Source organism: Zeus faber (assembly GCF_960531495.2).
Source record: "Zeus faber genome assembly, chromosome: 4".
Classification (NCBI taxonomy): domain Eukaryota; kingdom Metazoa; phylum Chordata; class Actinopteri; order Zeiformes; family Zeidae; genus Zeus; species Zeus faber.
In genome coordinates, this window is record NC_137191.1 from 21,372,655 (window position 1) to 21,400,488 (window position 27,834).

At 40.2% G+C, this 27,834-nt stretch overlaps 1 protein-coding gene across 1 annotated transcript in view; it reads right to left on the reverse strand.

The window, feature by feature from the left end:
- ctnna2 (catenin (cadherin-associated protein), alpha 2) overlaps positions 1-27,834 on the reverse strand; it is a 376,545-nt gene that overhangs the window by 334,615 nt on the left and 14,096 nt on the right. The window contains exon 2 of the mRNA XM_079999605.1: positions 15,513-15,619. Coding sequence (XP_079855731.1) covers positions 15,513-15,614 — 102 coding nt within the window. The 5' untranslated portion in view covers positions 15,615-15,619. The remainder of the gene's footprint in view (positions 1-15,512; positions 15,620-27,834) is intronic.

Consider the following 27,834-nt stretch of genomic DNA (forward strand, 5'->3'; position numbering starts at 1 on the left):
CCCGAATATGCCACTCAAGATCCTGAAAGTGTTCCAGAGAATTCTAACACAGAAGCAACTGAACATGAGAGGAGCTCCTTGGAATATTAATGGCTGCGATGGGAGGCAGACTGTGTGTCAGCAAGCTCCCGCCAGTCAGTTTGTCACTCTTAAGCCGTGCATTTTGGAAGGCAAAGAGAAGCAATCTGCCCAGGAACAAAACCTGGGGAGCTAAATACCGCTTCAAAAACACAGAGAGCCGGATTCTGGGGCAGGAACATGAGCATGAGCACTGGCTCGCCATCTTTTTTCCAAGTCTCTCTTTCAGTCATTTTTGTTGGTTTGTTCGCTCTCTCTCCTTCTCTGGTCCCACTTTTCTTTCTTTCTTTTTTTGTGTTAGTCTAAATCTCATCACAGAAAGTCTGTGCATATAATCGCACGTGACACGGTGGAAGGTCAGAGAGGACGATCAGGATGTAAGTGGTTCATGAGCACCAGTCGCACAAAGAGCAGAAGCATCATCTCCTCCGGAATACAAAGTAGAACCCTTGAGACAGGCTGTTAGTGGAGTGTGGTGAGTTGAAGAATACAATTAAGGTATGGCAATAGAGGAAATTATTTTACCCAAGTGCATTTCAGAATGCAGTTTATGGAAAGCATCCACCATCCACACTGATGTTTCCACAGTACCTGTTCTTGCAGCATATTTTCAGGCGAGCACCTCCAAAATGTGCTAATGTGTTTAAATCTGCTAAGATTAGGGAAGGAAATAGTCAGTGGATATAGGACATCATGCAATTATTACTGTTAAATGAATGATCCTCATGCGACATTACAACACTCTTAAACAAGATAAAAGAAGAACATTATACACTTGGAATATACTATACACTTAGCTATCTTGTGTTTTGATGATAATAATCCTGCCACCAACACCTCAAAGGCTCACTAAATCACAGGCATGTTGGCTTCATATGATGGAGAAATCCCCAACTATGCAGTCATTTGGTTTTGGGTTTGCAAAGCTCACCGGCATTTATAGTAAAGGCCTGCTGATGAACGGGCCTGCAATCTGAAGCTGTCAAGATGAGCCTGTCAACCTATCCACCTGAGGCAGCATTTTATTCTCTCCAAGCACACTGAATCATTCCAATCGCCAGGAAAAACTACCCAAGTGTCTCCTTCGTTCACCAGTGGAAGGCATTCCAGAAATGGTGAAGAACTGTTGTTAGTCTTTGTGCTTATTCCCATAGATCTGTTGTAAGCACATTTTACTATAACACATAATACAATAACAGGAGGAATCCCATCGCTGTCATGGTATATTGCTAAGAACAGTAGGAAAGTAAATGACTATCAGCTACTTTATACCATATATTGACACGAGGGTAACGATGTCTGGGGTCTACTAAATTGTAGATCATATAATAGCTCAAATTAATGTGGTGACATAGCTTGAGGATTTTACTGTTTAAATTCCGAATACAAAAAGGGACCAATAACTTTTGCTTAAGTGTAATGAGTAAGATGGACTGCCAACTTCACTTTACAAGCACAGACTGACACACACTTATACACACATATACATAAATGGAAACTCCAATCAGAAAGGCTTCCTTCTCTGGCTAAATCAATAAGCCACATATTAGGGAATTTAAACATCAACAACTTCCAGAGATATCTATGGCCACAGCTACACAGTTGTATTCGTTTTTTAACGAAAATAAACTATTTAAGTCTTCCCCAGTGTCCTACAGAATTTATGCTTTATTTTCAAATGGATTTGTTTTATTTTTTTGCATGTCAAGTTGTCTATGCTGCTTGAGCATTCATACTTTAAAGTATATTGACTTAGAAAGCAATTAATAATAATCACTCTGCATCAGAAGAAGACGCCTTTTCATCCGTATTTCCCTCTGACAATAACCAATTAAACTACCTGTTATTTCCACAGCCACTCATGTGGACCACCACCATGTGTGTCTGACAGGCTGTTTTCAATACATGGGATTCAAAACCAAAAGCTTCACTTCTTTGGTTTTGTATGCGATGCACCTATGTGATTTTCACCTGGCATCTATTATAATAAAGATATCATTAAAATAATAATAATAATAAATCCCTCAAACCAGAAACATTCCTCTTCTTACACTTGATGCTGTAGTCCTTGCTTTAGTTGTAGCTTTTAATAACTAAAAGATAACTTCATGGCTGATCATCTTTGGACCATTGAAATTACTATCTGTTTCTGAATTGTGCATGTATGGAGGAGAGGAAAAGCAATCCTAGTACAGAGAAAAGACGGGGTAGGGACATCTGACTGTTCAAGGACAGAGGCCCACATATTGTAGCAAAAAGGCTCCAATACATATCATAAAGCTATCATGTATACTGCCACACTGAAGACCGAAACGCCTGTACACGCAGAATATTCGAGAGGTATGGCTAAAATCTTGGTTGCAGAAATTGGTACTTTCTGTAGGACTATTAACAAGGGAGGAGATGCAAATTATGTTTTCAGCATGATGCATGTGACAACTTTGAGCAAAGCTGCATTCTTTTTATGTTTCCTGCAAAACCTGTTTATCTTCAAACCTAACCAATTTGATACCAATCTAAAATTCTGAAAAGGCAACCACTATAATTTTAACTGTGAAATGTATTTTGGTGTAATTGCAAATGGAAAAATGGTGGCCTTCATTTGGAAACTAAATAACAACCAACGAATAAAAAAAATGTATGTGAGGGAAAGCAAAATAAAAATCATCTTGATAAATGGAATAAATATCCAGAAATCTTGATAAATAACTTAATAAACAAACAAACCAAAAATAATTAAATTAGTTATGGATGCACATTTTTAGAATAAATCTTGATCAATAGTCATGAATAACTGACAGTCATTAAGAGAAGTGCCAAAACCTTCACAGGAAAGTGAATGGGGGCGACCAGGTGGGTCCCCTACTGGCTGAGTTCGGGGGGGGGCTGCGGGGAGGGGCGTTTGCTCCTGCTGCGTGGCTTCTCTGCTATGGATGGCCCGGGTGCGGGGGTGGTGGAGGACCCACATATCTGGCTGTCTGCTGGTGTCGCTTTTGCGTGGGGTGTTGGTGGGGCGGGCGGTTCAGGCAGGGTGTCGGTCTGTCGGCGCAGGACCTGGCTCCTGGCCTGTCCGGGAGGCCTAGTGTCTGCGGCTCGGGTTCTGCGCCTGCAGCTGCATTTTGTGCCTGCACATGAGGGCTGGTTGTATGTCTGCACCTCAGGGGTGCAGGGTCCCCTCGCGCTCTCTGGTACTGTTCATGCTCCTTGAGGCCGTGGGTGGGTGCGGCTCCGTGGGCTTCCGGCTTCTCTCGGGCTGGGGAGTCTTCTGTGGCTGCAGGGCGGTGTGCTCAGGGCTTTCCTGCGGTTGTGGGGAGTCTATACGGCTGCAGGACTCAGGAGTGGCTTCGGGGCCTTTTCCACTACTTGGAGGCGCTACGAGGCGCCAACCTCATACACCAGAACCAATTGGGACAAGTCCCATACACTCACCGGTGGACAGTTCACATGCACACACACACACTCACACTCTCTCTCTCTCTCTCTCTCTCTCTCTCTCTCTCTCTCTCTCTCTCTCTCTCTCTCTCTCTCTCTCTCTCTCTCTCTCTCTCTCTCTCTCTCTCTCTCTCTCTCTCTCTCTCTCTCTCTCTCTCTCTCTCTCTCTCTCACACACACTCACACACACACACACACACACACACACACACACACTCATCGCAGGCCTGAACACACGCCCCAACACCCTCCTGGTTACATCCCTCTCCTTTCCTCCCTCATTTACTGCAACAACTGACAGGAAGAAGCCACGTCCCCAATTGCTGTTCTAGTCTTCCTGACTTAATTTACTCTGTTTTGTCGATACATGTTGTCATCTGATATTTCTATGTTTATGTTTCTCAATGTACATGTTTGGTTCTATGTTCATTTGTCTGACCCATGGTGATTCTCCCCCTCTTGGAGTAGTGATGAGTTGTTTATAGATTCGAACATGGTAAGATGGTTCTCCAAAGAGGGGGATTGGTGGCGGTTCTGGGCTCTGGTCATCCTACAGGTCGTCCACAGGACAGAGTTATTGCAGCAGTCCTTGATGATTTCAGAATTAATAAAGTGTTGCATTGCAGGTTGAGAAGTTGAACTCCACGTGCAGACTACCTCTGTCCTAGATGCAATGGCATACAAATACTCTGTGTTGTATGGCAAACATGCTGACAGCACAGGTAAAAAAAACAAAACAAAAAACAAAAAAAAAGTTTCATGGGAATATTTCAATGACAACAGCCAAAATATAGAGGGATAGAATAGATAGAATTACTACGGAGGCGGTGATACTATGTAATTTGTCAAATAAATACAACGAGTGCAGTTTAGGTGTAAATCCTATTAAATATAAGCTATACATCTTTGTTTTTTTTCATATGGAAGAAGCAGAGAAAATGGGAGTATTAAATTGAGATACAGATGATATTTAAGTAAAGAGCTTTTTACACACACACACACACACACACACACACAGTACAAATGTTGAGGCACAAAAAGAGATCAGGTCATAATTTTTAAGTAGAGCCAGCATAGCTCCTGATTTAAAGGCCATTAATAACCCAAGATTACCTAACTACATACTGCTTTGCTTTAGGTTCGTGCTTTTAAGCCGAGAGAAAAACAGGTAAACTGGAAATTTCTGTGCCTTGAAATATGTCTATAAAGCTACACAGAAACTACTTTGTTCTTTAGGATTTTTGAGATGTACACACTAGGTTCAAACACATAAAAAACCTCTGAGATCATTCAGAGAGGCAAAGAGGCAGAAGCAACAAAAGACTAATTGTAACATGTTTCTTACACAGACTGAACAATTTTCTAGTACTTTTGAACAATCAAACAATGAAATAGGACTTGGTTTATTCTTGTGAGAAGAATTAGCCATGTTCATTGCACTGCTGAACACATCAACATAATCAATCTGTTGGGCCATATAGATTGAGCCATGAGTCCCTTTCCATCACTGTGAAATCACACAGAAACACATCCTCCTTAGTGGCAGAAAATGAAATTTATCACAACCATCACAACCAGAGATATCCAACTTGATTTGTTCAAGGAACATAGACTACTTCATAAAAATACTAGAAGAGACGCAATTATAAATATTTGAAGGATAAAAGTAACAACATTTTTTGTTATTTAGAAAGTTTGTTGTTTTCTTATTTCCCTTCTCTCCGCTCATAAAGGTTATAGGTTTTACTCTGGCATGCCATGGTGACTGGTATTGGACTCGCCACATATCGATAGAGAATGACGATAGCGACATTTGGTCAGTTTATCTTGTGAAGTGTAAATAGCTGGTAGCAGTACAACTTTAGAGCACAGTAATGAAGAAAGGAGAATATCAAATGTTGACAGCTTAGCAAAATCTCCTTAGGCTGCTGCTGATGACCCACCTGAAGGAAATGACCAACGTGTCCCTCTATTGCAGGGGTGGCCAACCAGTCAGAGACTAAGAGCCACTTTTTTTACTGTGTTACTGCAAAGAGCCACATCATACACATGGGCACACATGAACATCACCCCATCCCTTCCTCACACACACACACACACACACAGACCTCTGCTCAGCCAGATTTATTGTAAATGTCACACACCAACATGATAATGACAGAAATTGACTCCTAGCCCCCGCGACCCGACTAAGGATAATCGGTTGAAGATGGATGGATGGAAGGAGTACTAAGACCACAGGCCAGTTATTTTCACCAATTAACATTGTGTGCACTGTCTCACACACACAAACTCTCAGTTCAACCAAGTCCACAAACAAAAATATAACATTGTGTGCACTGTCTCGCACACACAAACTCTCAGTTCAAAAAGTACTGTTGTTTATTTATTCATAGAGGGGGGAATTGGACTTCGGGTTTAATGATAAGGATGTATTTTTTTCATGTTGGGTCAATTTATTCAATAGTGTCCCTTAAACCCTAACCTTTAAGAATCAGTTTTGGCTCTTGCCGACCATACACAATCTGATGCTTTGGCCATCCACATATACCTGGGACTAGGTGTTCCGGAGCCCCGGCCACATTTTTGAAAAAAAAAAAGTAAGTACTGTAAGTACTGAAAGTACTGCGTTTCCGCGGTATACCTCTCAGTTCAACCAAGTCCACAAACAAAAATATAATAATTAACAATAGCGTTTTTCTCTTACTATGCATGTTGCTTAGTGGGACTTCTGGCATTCCTTGTCTTGAACAATGCTCTTCAAATCTGGCTTGAATTCCGTTGTTGCCACTCGAAGCAATTCTTTCACATGGGTGTCATTGACAGTATCTTAAGCGCAGCCCGTTTGACATTGGGGCATTTTTCCATTGGCACACTTTTCCAGAACTCAATGGTCCCTTCCCTTAAAGCAGCTTTCAGTCGGTCCTCCTCCTGCAGCTCGCGAGTCGCGACACACACACACACACACACACACACACACACACACACACACACACCCCTCCAGCCTTCACAGTTCTCCATCGGAGATGTTCGATACGCAACGCAATTCACCGGCCGATCCATCTTATATGTTGACTACTAACCATGTCAATAGTGTTGAAAATAAACTTCCAAATCTTTTTGAATCTTATTTGGTATTTTATTAGTCCTAATGCCGCGTTAGACGCGTTCCAGGCGACTGGAACGCGTCTATACGTTGACTTTGTATGGAGGCGCGCCGCCCCGGCGCTTTTGGTGTAAACGCGGCATTAGGACTAATAAAACAGGCGTTAATGGGACATGACTCCTGCTGCTGTCCGCTTTGAGTAAATGAGGAAGTGATCCGCGGTGGAAAACGAGTGATATCTCATAGCGATTTTATAATCACAATAGGGAATGAATGGCTGCGATCTTTTTTTTTCTGAGTTTTTGACGCTTGTCATGTGAAAGAGCCGCATGAAACCAGCCAAAGAGCCGCATGAGGCTCGCGAGCCGCGGGTTGGCCAGGCCTGCTCTATTGCGTAGAGTCAGGCTACTACTACAATGGGAGGGATATATATAAACAGTATATATATATATATATATATACAGAGGGATATATTTACTAATATGTTTGGAGATGCCCAGTACCTTGCAAATGAATCGAATATGTGTCAAGTGTTTGATATTTAGAGCTTTACTGCAAGCCCATGACTCAAGACCAAAAACAACTACAACTAGCTAAATAATTGTGGTCTGCATGGGTTGGGTCCTTCCTCGCAATCCAACACACCCTCGGACTGTCAATCAAAAGAGAAAATGTCACTAATTATAATGTTGCTGACAGTTATAAAATTGTGTTCGTAAAAGATTGATGGGTCAAATAATTCAGATATTTTCTTTGGTTTGACGGGGACATTGTTTTAAATTGTACTGTGCACTACGGGTGCAGAAATAGTTAGTTCAGTTTCTTTTATTTTAGTTTCTCTGTCTTGCAATCAATCACTTTTTGTCGTTGAGCAAGGTGCCACTCAAGCTAGATGGTGTCAAGGGGAGTATTTATGCAAATTATGGGTCAAAGGTGATTGAATGGAATCCAGGATGTCCAACCAACCTTGGACCAATCTAATATGCTTGCTTGGTCTGTATGTCTTTTATGATTTTAAAGAAAGAAACTAACATTTTGTGAGACATGTTTTACATTCTTTTCACGCATCGCTTCAGACAACAGAAATTAGAAACATCGGGAAAACTTGAAAATAATTTAGCGTGTACTTTTTCCATTGCATCGACACTATTCTCTCCTTAGCCGAGAACAAGGCAAACGAGACAGAACTAAGAAAGAGTGATATCATAACTAGAGATGCGTCAATCGAACAGTAACGTCACAGCCACACACACACACACACACACGCTGACATGTCGTCAGAATGGAAGTTCTTCGCCGTGAGTGAAGAAGCCACAAAGCTTTCAATTTGAAATACCTGTAAGGTCAAAATAAGTAGTGGAGGAACAACAACGAAAAAGTTTGTAACAACAAACCTAATCACTGAACATACCCAATTTGAAGAAACTAGGGAAGGCAAAGTGGCTAAAACTAAAGCTAGCGAGAGTGCAGAGCCAGCCACAAGCTAGCAGCCTTTGCTACCGTTCATTGGTATCAGCAATGAAAAGACCAAAGCTATTCCAAGGACACTCATGGAATTCATAGTATTGGATGACCAGCCATTTTCCATAGTCTAGGATAGAGGTCTTAGAAATGTCATACATTACCTGAGCCCAAGTACCACAATATCGAGTAGGTGTTAGTTCTCGGACGTTGCATTACCAGAATTGTTTAAGCTTGTGTCACGCCACACAATCAGCAATCAGTTTTACAACTGACATTTGTACATCTAACATCAGCTGGATGTCAATGTTACAACGTTGGATACAGACAAGACTAGGGTCCATGTGGTGTTGCTACAACACTAGAAATATGACCAAAGATCTGGATGAGGGCAACTAGCTGAGTTTGCCCTGCATGGCACACACACTTAAGTTGGTGGTGAATCAGGGTCCACTGTCCCAATGAACCATCATTGATACGTGGCAACTTGAAGGAAGATTGTCGGGCATTTTAAACACTCACCGCTCGTCATTAGCGACTTCACGACATCCAGGCATTAGGGTCTGCCTAAAAAAACCATTGCAGCAATATATTCCTACCAGATGGAATAACACCTACTATAAGCTGTAATTGCTGATGGAGCAGAGATGTGCTCTGGGGGCATACGCTGCAGAGCATGAGCTGCCAGCCACACTCAACAAGCATCAGTGGGGGCTAATTGATAACGTTTTGGACCTCCTCGCACCTTTTGAGGAACTCACAAAATAAATCAGCTCTTCGATAGCAACAACCACAGACTTCATTCCAGGCATCACTGCACTGAAATGGCTTTTGGAGAGAAGAGCTCTGATTTTTATTATTATTATTATTATTCTCCTTGGCATTTTTCAGACTAAAAGTGTCTGGAAAACGACAATCGCTGAACCCACGGACATAGTTGAGACTTTAGAACCAGGACGTCTCAGACATTTCATGGTTTGATTTTAAAATAATTTAATGATTTCATCAGCATCGTATGGGACTGTTGTGGGAAAGTGAGACCCGATCACTAGTGGTTACTCAACAGTTCTGAGCAGAGAAGGGGGCGTCTCCACCCCCTTGTCATCAATGTCAATCGCGATCGACTCCATCGATCGCCGATGACGGAGTCGATCAATTGACATTTAATCATATTTATTATATTTCATAAGATTTAATCGTAAATCGGTTAAGGTTTCCCAGCAGAACATTGCCCAGAGCATCACACTGCCTCCACCGGCTTGCCTTCTTCCCGTAGTGCATCCTGGTGCCATCTCTTCCTCAGGTAAACCACGCACACACTCACCTGGCCATCCACACGATGTAATAGAAAACATGATTCATCAGACCAGGCCCATTGTAGGTGCTTTCTTGGACACACATCAGCATGGGCACTCTGACCGGTCAGCGGCTATGCAGCCCATTACACAGCAAGCTGCTATGCACTGTGTATTCTGACACCTTTCTATCATAGTCAGCATTAACTGTTTCAGCAATTTGTGCTACAGTAGCTCTTCTGTCAGAGTGAAGGGGGTTTGTCCAGACCAAGTACACTAAAGTCTACCATTTTTCTGAAAATCCATGTTCTGTGAGCCTTCTCTCCCCACATGCGTCACTGAGCCTTGGGTACCCATGACCCTGTCACCGGTTCACCGGGTGTCTGTCCTTGTTCCACTTTTGACCGGTACTTACTACTGCATACCGCAAACACCCCACAAGACCTGTCGTTTTGGAGTTGCTCTGACCCAGTCGTCTAGCCATCACAATTTCGCCCTTGTCAAAGTCGCTCAGATCCTTACGCTTGTCCAACACATTAACTTAAATAACTGACTGTTCACTTGCTGACTAATATATCCCATCCCTTTACATGTGCCTTTGGAACAAGATGATCAATGTTATTCACTGCACCTATACCTATGGCTATAACTGAAATACATTATCATTTGACCTATCCTTGTTGTTGTTGTCTGTTTATGCAAAAAAGGTACAAGAATCGCTACTTATGAGAAGAAGTTAAGGATCAAGTTAAACAGGTGCTTCTCGCTGTGCTGGAGGGGGAGACCAGCCAAGCACCTGAGGAAGCTGTTGCAGAAGCATCCACAGTACCTGGACAAGTCACAGAAGCACCTGTAGCCAAAAAGCCATGTAGTGTACTACTTTCAGTACATGATGAAATACTGAAGGAGAATTCCGAGGTGGAGCAACCGCTGGCCAGGTCTGTGCAGGTACAGAGTTACCTGTCCGAATTGCCCATCAGCAGAAGCAAAAAAGCATTGACCTACTGGAGGATCAATAAAGATTGTTTCCCTGCACTTCCTCCATTTGCCGGAACCTACCTCTCTGCCCCCTCTACAAGCATTGACAGTGAGTGCTTGTTAAGCTTTGCTGAACATGTGGGAGATGAGAGAAGAAATCGACTATCCAGTGACAAGGCAGGGATGCTTCTGTTTGTGGAGAAAAACTTGCCATTAATGTTCAAGTGATTGCATTAGGCCGATAAATACTGTATGTTGAAAAAAACCTAAATATGTCTTGTTGCACCCGTTTACATTTGGAAAAGTACAAATACTGCACTTAATTTTTAGGCTTGTAAAAAATGGGTTTGTCCTGTAAGCTGGTGTATTTTTTTATTTTGAGATGTGTAAAAAAAAGAAAAAGGACAAGGTCCTATAATCTGGTGCATTTTTAAAGGTACTGGAAGACATTTGATGTCAATTATTATTTACAAGTTAAGCATTTACAAAAAAACATCTTGTTTTTACTAAATTAAGTCCCATAGTAACTGAAAGCAATAGGGAGACATGCATGATGGGGCACGGAACAGTGGGGACACACAGGGGTTTTTATTGTAACGGGAGGGAATGGGACAGTCCCTTAACTCAGTTGAGTCCTGGGCGCACAGAGCACGTGCACACCTCTGTCTGGAGGAGAAAAAAGAAAAACTCCACTGCAATTCTCTGATACCTCTATTCAACTGCAATAGACAGGAGGGTCTCCCTGCTGCGTAATGAAAGTGATGAAAAGGGGGCTCGGGCGCACCACCGCATCTGCCCGGTTTATATATTTATATTTACTGATTATTATTTATTGATATATTTATTGCCTTCATCATTTTTTTCAGGATTTACTTCACAGGCATATTTATTTTTATTCACTTGCTACGTCCCCATACATCCTCTTTGTGAACGCAAGTCAATGAGCTAGTGTGGGGTAGTTCACAAACAATCCGATACTTTTGAACGGCTATTTTGTGGAAAAGAAGGGAACCAAGTCTCGCTGGGTGATGAGCCGTCCTTTTGTTTGCCAAGTTTTACAGACAGCTATGTCATTAAGTTGTTGTCAGGTTGCTGTCTCCTGTCGCAGGCAAATGCCTACCCTCCATTTAAGAGAGAGTCTATGCTCCTCCCGCATGGGGAGAGGCCCTTGCTAAAAAGGAGCACACCCACTGTCACGTCAGGTTCACAAAGCAAAGGCACATACATAGTGGTCTTTATCGCAAAGGTTTAGATGGTATTACTTTGGTAAAACTTTGGTTTTATTTCAATAAGTTATTTTATTAGTATTATTTATGCATGAAAAAAACTGTTTTATACCTGTTCTGCACGAAAATATCTCACTATAGTAATAGTTTTATAATTTTTTATTGGGAAACTTTAGAATTTTATCATTTATAAATAAATACATATTAAACAAAAAAAATCATACTGAAGGAAGCTATATATTTTACCGTGTTATTGATGTCATTTGCCAATAAAGAACACAGAGCCTTTCTTTAGAACGGCTCTTGGACAAGAACGGAGCCATAGGATCCAGTTCCCTTCGAAAAGCCTTAATTCCCATCACTAGAATAAGCTGCGTGCGCTGCTGCTCTGTCGCTCTCCAGCATGGGGGGTGCAGACTGTGACCGGTGAATTCTGCGGGACTGTCCCTTGCCCCATCTATTCCGGCATTATCGTGTATGGCACGGCACGTGTGAAAAGGCGCAAGACGGAAATGTTCCTGAATGTAGCTGCATGTGTGAATAGTGAAAATCACTAGCGGTGGAAGGTTATTCCAGTAATTTACTGGGAACTATGTGTGAAAGGGGCTCAAAACAGCTGCGGAGAGGGCGAGAGGAACATCTCCCCTCCTCTCTCACCCTCACACGGTGAACTGCACTTACACGGTACACCCGTTTCAGTGATTGGATTTTTCCTGGTGGATAAAAAAAATTTATTGTGTGTCATTAATATCAATTGCCGATCGATGGAGTCAACTGACGATTGACATTTTAATTGTCATTCTGCCCAAGCGTAGGGTAAATTAATTACATTAGGTTTGTGGTTATATAGATCTGTTACATTAGGTGTGGGGTTACAGAGATCCGTTACACCTGGTTTATTTTGGGGGAGTAAAACATGTTAGATAAAGTAGGATATATTGCAATTCATTTTCAGTTGGATAATTTGTACAAAAAAGCTCTGTCCGGTAACACCGAGAACTTTTTTATTTTGAGATTTGTTTGAGTGAGAGTAAGACAAGGTCCCATAACCTGGTGCAGTTTTGGAGAAAATGTAAAAGTTATATAATAGTCAGTGTTTTATTATGAACATACAATTGAATTTTCCATTAAAGGAAAGTTAAAAATGTTTGTGTATACTGTCAATTTGAGTTCTGTGAAAGAAAGAAAATCAGAATTGGCCAAAATTGGAATTGGCAGGTCAGGCTTTTAAAAAAATCGGAAGCGGCCAAGAAAATTGCAATTGATACATATCTAATCATAACTCTTGACAGAAATGTGTCTCATGCCACTGATTTCTCTTCTCTCTTCAAAATTCGGAGGCAGTTCAAGAAAATAATTGAAGCAAATAAATTAGAATGCATAAAGGCAATGACAAAGTTTGTCTTTATTTGTTCTCTAATCAAATTCAAATCCCCTTTTGGTCCCATTAACAGTGTTTATGCTTCTCGCCTGTTAGTGTAAAAAGCACCACAGTCCTGAAGGATGCAACAGCACAACAGAGAGAAAATATGTTAACATATTGCAGTGAAAGAAATGAAAGGGAAATGTAGAGTGCATTGACAGCGATGCATTGAAATGCCAGGCTGTGGTTATTGTGGTTAGTTTATTACTCAGTTGTCTTGCTCTAATGCATTGCACCTAAAATAACCTTCAGAAAACAATTATCTTACATACAACCTAGCAGACAGGAGGTTTAACAAGAAACAACAAACTGCAAGGTTGCTATTTTAAACAAATTAAATATTGCTCTACACAATAAAGTATTCGCAAAACAAAGACGCGCAAAACTCCAACGAACAGACATTTTCAAGTTGTGATTGTCTCAAAACAAATGTGCACATTATGACTACTGTTGCATGCTGCACCACATCTGTCCAAACTTTTGACTGAACAGAAAAAATGGTAGATAAAAAGGTCTGGGTATAGCTGTTGCAGCTGGAAAAAGAGAATCAATACTATCCAAAATCTCAGGGGGACTAGGGAGTAAACATGCTGGATACAGAGTCTTCAGTGTTCTTAAATCCATCCTTTCCGAATTCAGTGTCTGCTGCAGCAAATGGGTCAACCTCTACCTGCACTCAGTTTTTTCAAGCCCTTGGGGGAACATGGTTGCAAAAAGTCTAGTGCTTTATTCAGTGGATACAGTAATAGTGAGTCAGTTTTAGTAGAAAACAAATAAGTGTTATCTTGTAGCGGTAGGATGCAACTGAGAAAATCTGAAAATAGTTCTACTACTTTGCCAGTTCTTTATTTAAACTACTAGCTGGCATTTCAATTCTTAGTCCTTGTGAAAATTCTCATATTAATGTGGAAAGTTCTGTCTAACTATGGATTCCCAAAAGCTTCAGGAGGGTGCAATTTGCTTGCAAATAAAAGTTTTAAACTGGTGAGAATAATTAAGGATTTGCATATATTGACACACATAAATGTGTCACTCTGCCAAAGACATTCATTCGTTTAGTCATGAAAATGGCAACAAGTAGAGCTAAAAATACAGCTACTTAAATGGATCTCCATTGAGAAAAGACTATAAGGCTATTAGGCATTCTGTCACGAAAGTGCTGCTGAATTAAGTGGAACGAAGGAAAACACAACTCACAGTGTACGCAGTGGCGTAACAGGTAGACAACGTTCATAAGAGCATTCGTAAAGTATTCACGCTCCTTCACTTCACTTCAAATTCAGCTTTTTTTATATACACTGTATATATATTTGCATAGATTTAAAAGAAAAAAAGTTCCTTTGTCGTCATGGGGTATTGTGTGTCATCTGATGAGGGAAAATAGAAATTTAAAAAGTGAAGGGGTGCTGTGCACTTGTATAATGCACTGTATATGTACTGTTTATGTACTGTATTTCAAGCTATGTCTGCAATAGTGTTGGGTGATATGTTAAAATCTTCCTAACGGCAACTGTCAGCCCAACAATCGTTGATTGATGATATTTGCCGGGGGGGGGGCATGAGGAGCGGAGCAGATTGTGGGCGCCCCGATGTTCCACTCCATGCACTCCCTCGTTCTCTCCCTCTGCAATAATCCCTCCGGATTATTTTGGTTTTAAAACGGACACAACCTGCAAGCCAAACGCGGCCCAGGACGGAGAACCGGGTCTCACCAGCCGCACGGAGGTTCGGTGAAAACAATTGCATAATTAGGTGCTTTTTTTAGTTTTCCATTTTTTGGGGCCGCTCTCTTAAATCTCACAACAAACGATAAACAGCGGAGGAGCCCAATAAAAGGACCAATTCATCAAATTAATCCCAAGAAAGCCTGTTCCGGTCTGGGTCAGGCTGCGGCTGGGTCAGAAGGAGAGGACGGCTGCGGCTCCCCCTGGACTGGCCCTCACCCCCTGCCAACAGGTGTGTCTGAGTGCTCTCTGCATTGCTGCGTTGTTCCTCCAATATCTGAACCGAACTGAACCCAACCACAGGAAGAGAGAAAGCCTGTTTCAGAATGACCTGAAAACAGGTTTTATTATTTCGTCTTTTTGTAGATATTCTCCTGATGGGGAGAAAAGTACCGGCCGTGGTCAAGGTGGCGACACAAAATACCAGTTCCTATTTGCGAACGCCTTGGATTGTGCTTTATAGGTCATTCAATTAGAAAAATAAAAGGAAAAAAATCTCCAAAAAATTGCCAAAGGAAAACAACAACTAATGGACTCAATCGCCGGTTGTCGATATATTGGTCCACTCGCCCAAACCTAGTTTGCAATCCAAATATGGAAATTTTCTATTATGAAAGAAAATATATGTAAAGATGATATTCACTATGTGCACATGATAGACACATGGCCATATTGAGAAAAATATATTTTTAAGTGACCCTTAAAAGTATGTGACTTTGCCTCCTCTAATGTTTAAGGCAGAACTGCATTACGCTGACACTGATTAATGAGAACAGAGGAGAGTCATACCTGTGTGACCAGCGGCTCCAGCAGCCTCTCCACGGTCAGTGTGCGAATCTCCAGACTTTTCGGGTCCCATTTCAACAGGATGGGGGACGTGGCGGTCGTCATTTTCTCTGTAAGGAATGAAGAAAAATAAACAATCAAATGAATGCTGTAATAAATGTGTTAGGCTCACTGAAAAAATAATGTTTACCCTGCAACCATCATATGAATACCTTTCACATCTTGTTCTTTAAGCCTTTCAACTGGACAGTTTGGACAGATTATGACGACCTTTAATTGAGGTAAGTAAGTAGGAAGAGGAAGTATTTCCTGCGCAATAACAACAGGCCTGGAAGAAAGTTTAGCTCCCAAGAGGTACGATCATGACACTTTGGTTGATGATAATTGTCATACAAAGAATTGCGATTAAAAATGTTATCAACTTTTTTGTTCCTTTTATACCACTTTTAAGCCTATAATTGTAGAATAATACACATCCACCGTATGAAGAGAGAAATTTAGTGACATCGAACACTGGAACATTAACATTCAGATAGGCAGGTCATTTCCCCTCAACTCCACGAATGGAAACTCACCAAATTCACAATCTATTTGTTGCAACATTTCTCACATTCTCTTCGCTTAAAATGCGCTTGACATTTAGATTAAATGCTACATAATTACTGAATATGAACAATTTTGCTAAATGATTGCAATTGGCTCAAATAATTGCGATCAGACAATTATGTATTAATTGTGACAGTACTACTTAAGGTATCTGCACACCTGTCTGGTGTTTTTGTCAGTGCATGGGAGAAAAGAATATCGTCAACACTGTCTTGCAAATGTACAATGCATAAGTAGGACAGTGTTGCATGGAGTCCTTTCGTAAATTTCTGGAATAAAGGTTAACAATTGGATGAGGAACATATCCATAAACACATACATATTATATACTGTATACATGCATACAATGTACACTATATGCATACAATTATTAAACTTGATGAAGAACATTTGCAAGCAAATTTTGAAGCTTACATTTTACTTTCACAAGCCAATCCAAATTACATAAAATACAAAATATCTTATTTCGTTGTGGATTATTGGTTAGTTTCATGAAATCCCACTGTACCTAAGTATTTTATTAGCTTCACAATTACTTAAGTATCAAAGTATTACGTAAAAAAAATGTATAAATGCATGTGGATACATGCACCTCCCTAAGCATGGGGAGGTGCACCTCATCATCACTTCTCTCTATTTCACGACAGTGATTTTTTATACTATCGTACACATACAAAACTTGCCTCTCAAATTAAGCCTAAAATAGATGAAAGGGTGGCATATCTTAAAGAGAAATTAAGCAGAATTGTTTAAAGTGTAGTGTTTCCTTGAGATCCATATTGAAATATGCTGTCTGAAGAGAAGTGATGTTGAAAAAAATAACTGATCAAAAGTTTGGTTTGGTTTGCTTATGATTGACACAAAATTTAAAAAAAAAATGTTAAAAATGTAACGTCAGTGATCCACAATTTGTGTGGCTTCTATGTAACTTTTACTGAGACAAAAGGAAAGCGAAGACACACAAGTAAAACCAGTTTTTAGCGCCAGGTTACCCCACGAAAACTGTGATATGAAATGTCAAATGTCAGTATGAGGAGACGGTTAATTGCATTGTTTGAATTCCGTTATAGTCACGCTGTGATGCAGGCTCAAGGTCTACAACGTCAATTCTAGCAATTGTGAAACATAATAAAATGACCCAAGCAGTTACAGAATGAGGACATATCCAATACAAATGTCTCCAAAATAGGAAAGTCACAAATATTTTTGAGAGCAAACGAAAAAGTTGAACGAAAATATACAATGAGGCATTACAAGTATCTAGACAGTTAAATTATATATGTTTTAGAAAGACAGGGTGGAGTTTACATTGCTGCCCTTTATCAGAAAGCAGCTGATAGATGATAGATCAGCTAAGTGACTAGCCTAATAGATTCAGGATGATACAACCCTATCTGGCTTTCAAGAGACAATGTGCTAACCTAAAAAACACTACTCTCCCACTCAATCTGCTATTAGGACCCCATGGCAGGGAAGCTTAAGGTAGAGGGCCATAAGGGAATTTAAGGCAAGACAAGCTTGTATTATGTGTATTGTGTATGCATTATGTATATTGTGTTCTCAAATAGACATTAGGTGGAGTAATGGTAGTAGTTAGTAATTAGTAAGTTCTGAGGACACGCTGGCCACATCTAGTTTCCCGTTGTGTTCTGTTCTGCCAAAATATTACTGTATACATTTAACTATTATATAGGCGAGTCAATGTCATCAGGACCTAGGAAGTGTAGAATACATGAAAAATACTTATTTTTTTTAAGTTTTAAAAGTCATAAAGTTTTTTCTAATTAAAATTGCCTAGCAATAGATTGACAATCTATCGTGCATTGCAATGACATTTCACTGCATATATGTATGAACCTATGTATATATGTATGTGACAAATAAACCTCTTGAATCTTTAAACTTGAATCTAGAAGAAGCTCCTTTTATACTAGAAATCACTGCTTCAATGAGATTCTGAGCACTTTCATGCTGGGCGAACTGGCACGAGCCCAGTCTGTTTCCCATGTCAAGGAGCCCAAATGGATGCAAGGATATGAAGGAGATTGACAGATTTGGGCCAAAGGGCGCTACCTAGTCGAATAGATGTATGAAGGCAAACAAACACTGGAGAAACTGGGATCCCCATGCCCCATTACTGCACCACTGATGAAACCACAACCGTTGCTTCAGTTGTCTCCAAAGGAATACAAGGAAATCCTCAACGGGATGCATTCGCGACAAAGGGAATATTTGGAGAAAAAAAACAGCTATTACTAAACTATACTATTATTATTTATGTTCAACTGGCAAAAGTCACCTGAAAAATGACAAATCGAACGAACTGTGCGTCTCTCACAGTCATTGCAGCAGAGCATGTGTGAGACAACGCATGAGTGATGAAAGATTCGGCTCTTTTTTGAGAGTTGGTCCTTGACGAGTCACTCGATAAAAACAGTTGTTGATTCATCTGATTTAACAGTAGTGAGGCAGTTCACTATGCAATCAATGTAGGGCACTGCCTTCACATCAAAGCAGCATTTTACTCATCATAACATGGATGAGCAGATTGATATGTATTTGGCCACAAAAAAATGAAGACATAAAAAGATAATGCAAGGCAATTAAGGTAAGCAGGTAAACTTAATTTCTACCTGAGTTTGGTGTTCAGTTGGGGCTTTGGCCAGTTAGAAAACAGTAATGACTGCAGTTGCTAGCTGGGAATGCATCATGGTCTGTGTCTTACGAGCAAGTCGCTGCAGGCTGAATCAACACAGCTGGGTCTTGTGAACGTCGAAGGTCAAGAGTGAAACACGACTATTATCCCAAGCAGTATCTAGCCAAAGAGTTAAAAAAATATAAACTAACTTGGCAGCCCCAGCGGGTAAAGCTATTTGCTTACCTTCTCCTTTGTGTTATCACATTAGGATTCTATAAATCCATGCTCCCCAAGAGGGAATGAAGAGCAGACCAAAGTGTGTAGGTTGTACTGTACTTCCGAAAATTACTGGGTCAAAAAGCAAGACTGTGGGAACCAGACAGCAAGCATTTATGCCCCTCCTAGTGCTGTAGGTGCCTATTCTTTATAGCAATATAATAATAATTTGTCTCACAGTCAAGCTTTGGCAATTTCAACTTTGAACATAAAACCAGATGAAAAGCAATGGATAAACAGACAGTGTTTCCCACAGTGTTTCCCACACTGACTTTATTCGGGCGGGCTGGGTATATTAACGGCCGCTAAAGCATATTTTGCCACCCATTTTAGCATTTTTTTTTCTTTCGCCGGTGAGAATGACACCATCCACCATTAACTTCAGGTGGATTAGAAAGCGCTTCAAGTTAGGTAGGTAGGTAGCAGGTAGCAGTCTGCAACGAATCGACGTAGTCGACAAAAATCGTTGACCAAAATTAGTTGCCAAAGAATTTAATTGAAGATTGGTTGGTGACGAAATTATGTGAATTTTTTGCAGTGACTCGTAATGCTCTGGAGTGAAGTGAACAATAGCGAAATGGCAACACCAACGACCAAAAACCTCCAAATTGTGAGAGTATTTCACTGTTTGTCTAAAAACTGCAGTGTTTCCCACATATTTACTTTGGCAGGCCACTCAGGTATATAAACAGCCAAAGTATATTTCACGACTCATTTTAGCATTTTTTTTAAAATCCATCCGAGAGAATGACGCCACAGCCATCGATTAACTAGTGAACTCATTCTCGTTAGAAGACGCGGACACGGGTCTCTGGTTAGAAAGTTTGTATGGGATTGAGAGACAGCAGGAAATGGTGCTGCGTTCACAGGAACTCGGAAAACAGTAACTCGCCCTCTTGTTTATTTTTTTTTAATTTAGATAGATTGTTTGATTTATTTGATGAAGGGGAAACTGCTGTACTTTTGTTAAATTTAATTGCTGCTACTTTGCTTATCCTTGTTTTTTTTTTTTAATTTTGACAGAAAAAAATGGATATTGGAATTGATATTTGTCTTTTGTATCAGCAAGAAAGTTTATTAAAAGATGTATTTTTGAATGAAGTATTGATCTTTATTTCCTATTTTGTTAGTTAGCACATTCCTAAAGCAACCTCAAGCTAAATTTAAAAGCTGATGTCTAAATAAGAGCCATTGAGTAATTGTGCGACTCATGATTTGAATACTGGATTAGTCGTTTCAATAATCGATAGATTATTCGACTATCAAAATAGTCATTAGTTGCAGCTCTAATTGGGTTGAGAGACAGCAGGAAGTGATGCTGCGTTCCACTTATACATAGGTAGTCCCCCCCCGGCTACCACCACAAATATATTTCAGACCAGTGGGAAACACTGATAGACTACATACTAACAACTTTATTTTAAATAAATGTTGATTAACCGGGCAAATGGACATCTCCCAGACAATAATTTAACTATAAAGAAAGTTTGTCTGTCTGTATGTATGTCCTTCGATTTTCTCGACAACCATTCATCCAATCTACTTCACACTTGGCGGGTGTATTGCTGGGGACCCATTAACGTGCAGTGTCGAATTTCGTGCAATTTGGACACATGACATGTGTAATATTAATAACCTTTAAAAAAACATACAAACAAAAAAAAACAGCAGGTCGTGGAGCTTCAGGGCTCTGATTGAGTCACAGAGAGTGTCTTGCACGGCCATGCTAAGCACTGAATCATTGCCATTTTGTTAAACTGTGCCTTTCAAATGTCTTAGGAAGTCTTACATTTTGAATGGGCAAGCACTAGTAATATTGAGCAAAGTAATTACAGCAAATGGTTTATTGTACTACAGCCCCTAAAAAGAACAGTGCCTTGAGGACATCAAATTAAATTAATTCATTAAATTCATTTATTTCCATGCCATCTATAGATGAAATGGATATTTCCACAGATTTTGATCAATTTAGCTCCCAGCTGAGCAGTCGCATGTTAAACAAAATATTGAAAAGTGCGTCAGATTCTAGAAAATCTGGTTAAAAAATGGTTTGTCATTTTGAATTAAGGTTTGTATTTTGACCTGAAATCGAATGGAAAACGATTCCTTGTACATTAGCGAAAACCATCAAGGCCATTAAAACAGGGTCTCCAGATAGCTTGATTAAATGGGCTGAAACCTCTGTGTCATTAAATGACAGAAGAGTCTCTAATGCTCAAATCCTAGCTTTGGGGTTGGAAATTGGCTAAGCTCAAATTAAATCACACTTTCTCTAACAATACGGGAAAAAATGGAAATGAAAAGAACAAATCTGTAAGTCTTGTTTTTTTAAATTACTGTATGGTCTCAGTGAGAGCAGGTTGCAAAGGGTGAAAATTAGCAAGGTTCAAGAGGTTTATTCGTCACATACATATACATACTTTCATACATATATGCAGTGAAATGTAATTACAGCGTCTATTACAGCAGTAGTGACTCAACTGCTTTACACGGCAAAACACGCCACTGATCCATCAGCAGGAAAATAACAGTGCCACCAAAAATGCGAGAGTGTAGAAACGCATCTGTTTAGTGTGTATGACGACATGGCTTCATCTCATCTCAGATAATAGTCTATTAAAGCAGGGTCTATTTTCTCAGAGAACTCTCATTCCTATTTGTACAAACAGACAAAGGGCAATTTAATGTTATACCCAAGTAAACGCTGTCATCATAACGATATGAGCTCTTTTGAAATGTCAAGTGCATGCAAAGTCCATAACTGAGTCCAAAAAGGACACAGTGTACTACTCTGTTAGGTTTTCCAATGGACATTATGGTGTTCTGGTGATTTATGCCACAGAGATCACTGTTGGCAAGCATGTTGGTGCTGTAATGTGACAAACTGCACTGTGTCAGCAGATGCTCTTCAAACACGCCCCGGTAAGCGGGCAACAGTGGCTTTAATGCATACGGGAGCCATGAAGCTGAAGGATAAACAAATACATTTACTCACAATATGGGAATGTCACAAGGAGGAATAGGGCATTAGTCAGGAAAATGCAAGATTCAAAAAATGTATTTATTTATTTACTTCATTTCAATGGAAACAAACAGCTAAAGACGGACCAAAATAAAATATATACATATATATGTATTTTCTATCATCACAGACACACTTGTTTACATAGTGTCAATCAGATCACAGCATCACATTAGGAAGCCACGTCCACTCATTGAGCTGAGCTCACCTTACATGAACGTTTTAAATTCTCACCTGTAGTTGGCTCTAGTCAGCAAGTTTTAACCACTCAAAGTTCAACTCATGAATATTAATTATGGTATATCAACAATTCTTGAGAGGACTGAGAGCCAACACTATAGATTAGTGGTAGAGCAATTGATTGGTCGGCCGATTAATTGGACCAATATTTGCACATTTTGAGATGATCGGCATCGGCTGATGCCTGCGCTCACGAGGGTCATAAACAAAAAATGTCTGCAAACAATTGCTGTCAAAAATATTGATACACATGGATTCTGAATATTTGAAACATTTTCAATACTCATTTTCCGCACTATTGATATAGCAGTAGCAGCTGCGCTTCCTCGCTCTCTCTATCCCACAGTGAGTCACACACCCCGCTGCGGTGCCCACATGGCCCCGCCTCCTCTCACTTACTCGCTGTTTTCACTGTCTCATGCGTGCCGGTTTGTTATGGTGTTAGCTCACTAAAGATGGCAGGTGCAGAGCCTCCACGACCGGTTTTGAAAGGAAACAGCAGGAGTGCTGTTTGGAAATACTTCGCATTTAAGGCAAAATGTAAAGGTAAACTCGAGAATTTGAGTGGAGTTTTTTTCTCCTCCAGACAGCGCTGCGCCATGTGTACATTCTGGTTTTCCTGTGTTTTTATTTAAGATCTATTTATTTTTGTGTCTCCTTACTTTTATGAAACAACAATTTTTAAACACAGTTCTTTTTAGTTTCATTTCATTAAAGAGCGGCAGGGGCACACACAATGGAGCTCAGATTCATAGCGCCCCAATGCACACCATTGCGGGCGTCCCGATCATGGAAATCCGCTACCTTGATGCCCATCGCAGGCTTAAAAAAAAAAAAACCTGCATCCAGAGACATTTTGTTCTGCGCCGGTTGATAACGCCCCTTGGAAATCGAAAATGAACTGTTAAGGTTTCAGACTAATTCCGCGTTTGTGAATTGGCCTGGCAATGTCAGGCTACTAAATGTGTGAAACTGTGTAAAATCTGATTATTTTGTACTTTTACAGATTAATAAATAGAAGAAGAGAAGCACAAACATTTAGATACTGTCCTTATTTCAGGAGAGCACTATGTTGTATTGAGCAGCTTATGACTGTTCCGTCTGAACATGGTTCTCTTTTGAGCGGCTAAATAAGCATGTTTATAAATGCATGGGACGAGTAATGCTTATCTTTTCTCATCACATCAGAGCTTTGGCAAGAATTATTTGAAAACCGAAAGACAAGTTATCTGATTAGCCGAGCAATGTTCATTCAGACCACAAGGCCATTACCCCTCGATTTTAATGACTCCGCTCCAAGTCTACGGAAGCCAAACTAGTGGGGAAAGCAGAGACACATTAACCAGAAGGACGGAAGGAGAGAGTGAGATGCCGGATCGGTTGAACAAATCTGGCAAACCCAATGAGCAACAGCCCCAAAGGCCTTTCATAAAGGCGTCCATAAACATAAGTAATCAAACAAAAATAGCTACATACACGTGTACATACAAAGCCTGCCAGGCTGAAACTGGAGTCAGAGCCCTGATTTAAATTACAGCAATCACTATAACAAGACCGGGTCAGAAAGTTCATCTCGAAATTCTGAAATACGGTCATTAGAAGTAACAAATTCTGATGGGTATGCATGGCAGATAGCTTAATGAGGACAAAATATTCTATATCATTTTATAAAGCTTGTACACAATGATTTGTCCGGTGCTTGCATAGATTCTTCCCCAATGCTTTGCCCACAATGTTCCATACAACAAAACCACTGGTCTAAACCATTGGTCACTGAGCATAAACCCTAATCGGGCGCATCCATCCAAATTGGATAGACCAACAGAAATATTCTTCCGAAAGGCACAGTCATAAGCCATATTCCAGAGAAGAAAACTTAGAGGTTCAACAGGGCAGGCGGAGAGGTGAGATAACACAAGAGAGAGGAAAAACGGAACTTAGCTGGTCCCCTTGTCCTGGGCCGGGGCTCAGAAAGCTCTTCAAAAAGAAAGGTCTCTGACCTCCTTTGTCCACAGATGATTTTAGCTGTCCATTCAAACCGACCATCCAGTCCAAGTGTGTTTCAATATTTGCATGCATTATATGCTTTGCACATTGTATTTGTTGAAGTTTGTCTATGTGAGTGGGTGGGGATTTTTTAATTGCATATGTTTATTTGTGTAAGTTGTGAGACTGAATTGTTTGAGTGTGTATGTGTGCGTCTGCTTGTTCTGTGAGAATGGTGAATGAATGTGTGCGGTTTGACCCGCTTTAGCATTCTGCATTTAAAGCTAGTAATAGCTTTATTGTCATGTTTCCTCCTTTATTGAGTTGCTAATCCTGACGGGCAGAACTGACGGTCCCAGCAGAATCTTTTAAGGAGGGACGGACATGTTCCAGAGGTTTTACACTGAGATGTACAGGTGACACAATATAGGCCATCTTCTAAGGTTTTATGGATTTATTTTGGAAAAAGGCACAGAAAAATAGCTATGCATTTAAATTCTTAGCTCCTGCAGGGTAAATACCCACTGATATCTAAACAAAGATTCAGACAGGTTTTAAACTTAAGCACTGAATGTGGGATGCTAAACTTAGCGATGGAAGAGAAGATCAGGAAATGTAAGTCCAGTTTCTGAGAACATGGACAGTTTTGCTTCGATTTGATCGCGTTTCATAACAGTTACGACTCAAGTTTGTTGACGAATTGTGAGTTTTATTTCTTTAAATTGACCAGTATTCATTTATAATTAAGGCATGCTTAGAATCGAAGTTGGCCAAACTTTTAACGTTATTTAATGATATTAATGATATTAATCCTATTAGGTGGGGTGATGTGGACAAAATATCAAAACATAATATTTTTTGGACATTTTCACAATTCACACAATGAATATTTTAATTGTGGAAAAGTACAACCTCTCTGAGTGACAGCGAGACATACGCATCAAATCTTCAACGTATGTCAAACAAAGTTTTCAGATTCCGAGAAGTAGCTGTGAATCATTTCATACCCGAATTTACAGCAATTTCATCTTTTAGGTATTATCGTGGATCAGTATTATATAACTTTGATAGTTCTTATAACTTACTACTTACAAGAAATCTGTAGAAGCCCTGTTGTTCATTCGGGTTTTAGCCTTCAGCCGTGAAAAATGTGACAGGCTGCCGTACGTCTTGCCAGCATTTACTTTTCTGATGATGAAACAAACGTCTCTCAAATGATCGGGCTTCTCTCAAATGAGAGTTTTTGGTTGGTAGTTTTACTTTCACGGTCCTTACACAAGATGTTGTAGCGTCTAACTTTTTCGACTCCTTCAGGTGATTGAACAGGTTTGTCATTTTACACCCTATTGAGGCAGGCTTCCCCTGGCTCCTGTGTGATTTTTTCAATCCAAAACATTTCCCTGCTACAGTAGCAGCTGTTTGATCTGATGCCTCTGCTGTGCTTCATTTCATACTTTCTTTAAAGCCCTTCGGGCTTACAGCACTCATACTCCATCAAATTAATACATCTTATCATGCGGTGGTTTAAATACTTACACAGTACCATTACTGTCCCAGAGCTAAACATTGAAAGTGTTATTTTCAGATGCCACTATAAATTGAGAACTACCGGTGAAGTATTTTATTTCTCTATAAGACTGAATTTGTTCCATGAAATGTTTTTGGAATGCACGTCAGAGAGTATCCTGAAAAGACGGCGGTGATTAGGAATGCACATATTCCTCTATAAACCTATTCAAATTTGTATGTTTTATTATTTTTTATATTTAAATATATTAAAATTGTTAATGCTCAAATTTTGTACGGGGGGTTTACGCACAGTTCTGCAGCTCCACAGCTCATATCGGAGTGATTTTTTTCTCCAAACAAAGCAATTAAAAACTCTATAGACTCTGTTTCCTGTTGCTGCTCCACTGCGGAGCAGTTTGCAGATTTCTGCAGAAAAAATCCCCCCTGCGTTCTCAGGGCCGGGTGGCAAATGCGGCACAGTCCAAGAGCCGGTGGTTGGGAACCTTTGCACCAGAGGACATTCCGTCGGCGATGGTCAGGTTAATTTCTCACTTTCATCGACACATCTATGGAATTACTGGACATTCTGGTCAAAGGCGCATTCTCCTTTGTGAACACATTGAAATGCTGGGGGAGAGGGAAACAGGTCGGTGCGCTCGTGCGTCTCAGCCAAAGCAGACTTGGCACATCGTTACCGGGAATATTTCTCTCTAATGTGCGTTCACTGTGCAACAAACTGAATTAACTTATATTGAACTTTATTGCTTATCACATTAATTGATTCAGGAACGGTTGCCAAAACATTTGTAATCAATTATTTATTTATAAAGAAAATACACAATCAAATGGCAATTTTAGTATTTGATATATATATATATATATATATATATATATATATCTTTTAATATTATAATTCTATTCTAATTTTGTATTTCGTTCATGCAGTTCTAGTGGATATTGTCATTATGTATAAAACGTCAATATATCAATATAGAAATGTATTGTGACCCATCTCATCAATATCAGACTGAATCGATACTCAAATCAATCAAGACCCTTAGTATCCAAATTTAATCGAATCTTGAGATCTTGCTTAATCCTCGCCCTACTATACATGACAAATTGGTCAAATTTTCTCCTCGGATAAGCTTGAAAGCCCAGGAAACTACACTATGAGTTTTAGTAATCAATTTGATTTCTTAGCACTTTACCAGAATTATGAATTGAAAGTGTTTGAAAGTGGTGAAAACCAATAATCTTTTTTTTCAGAAAATCGTTATGCCTCCCTCTATTTCATCCTGAATCATGTGTTGTCTCCAGCAATGGGCAATTCAGATCAAATCAATTTAACAATAATTGCTGTTGTCTGGAGCACAGCGGCTGCCTCTGCCATCATCTTTACGCATTAATTGCAGTGGAATAATAAACACCACATAAGGTGTCAACTACAGAAAAAAAGAACACTGTGCACTAAATCATACTGTTTGGTCAAACCCCCGGCTTGAAACGTTTGGGTTGTGCTACAACCCTGGTTATACGAATGAAGAACAAGAGTTCTTACTATGCCTTAAGCTGTCTCCAGACAGCTCCACTGAATAAAGCAGAAAGCTCCTTTAAACCAATCAAGTCTCAACTTGGCCCTGACAGGCTGTGATTGGGCCGTACGCTGTCAAAACAGTCTGTGCCAGTGCTGACACCATCATGTCGAGACTGTAGAATCTGGTGAACGTGTGTGGGATAGCGCAAGAAGCAGCACCACACATCTCCTCGACCGAAACCACTCATAACAACATCCACGAGGTAGCCACCACCTAAGTCAAATGCCCTTTAAGACCTTCTGGGGGTTCCTGCCCCACAGAGGAGTAGGCTAATGAGATCGCTTCCACTATCCAGTGAGAGAGACGATCTTTGGACAGGGGTTTCCTAAGTTCCTAAAGACAGATCAATCATGGTCAATTTAAATCCTGCTTTTATGTTGAAAAGCCAGATTGGGTTTCAACGTAACCCTCCGATTATCCGTGGAGAACTGGTGGACAGACAGTGCAGCC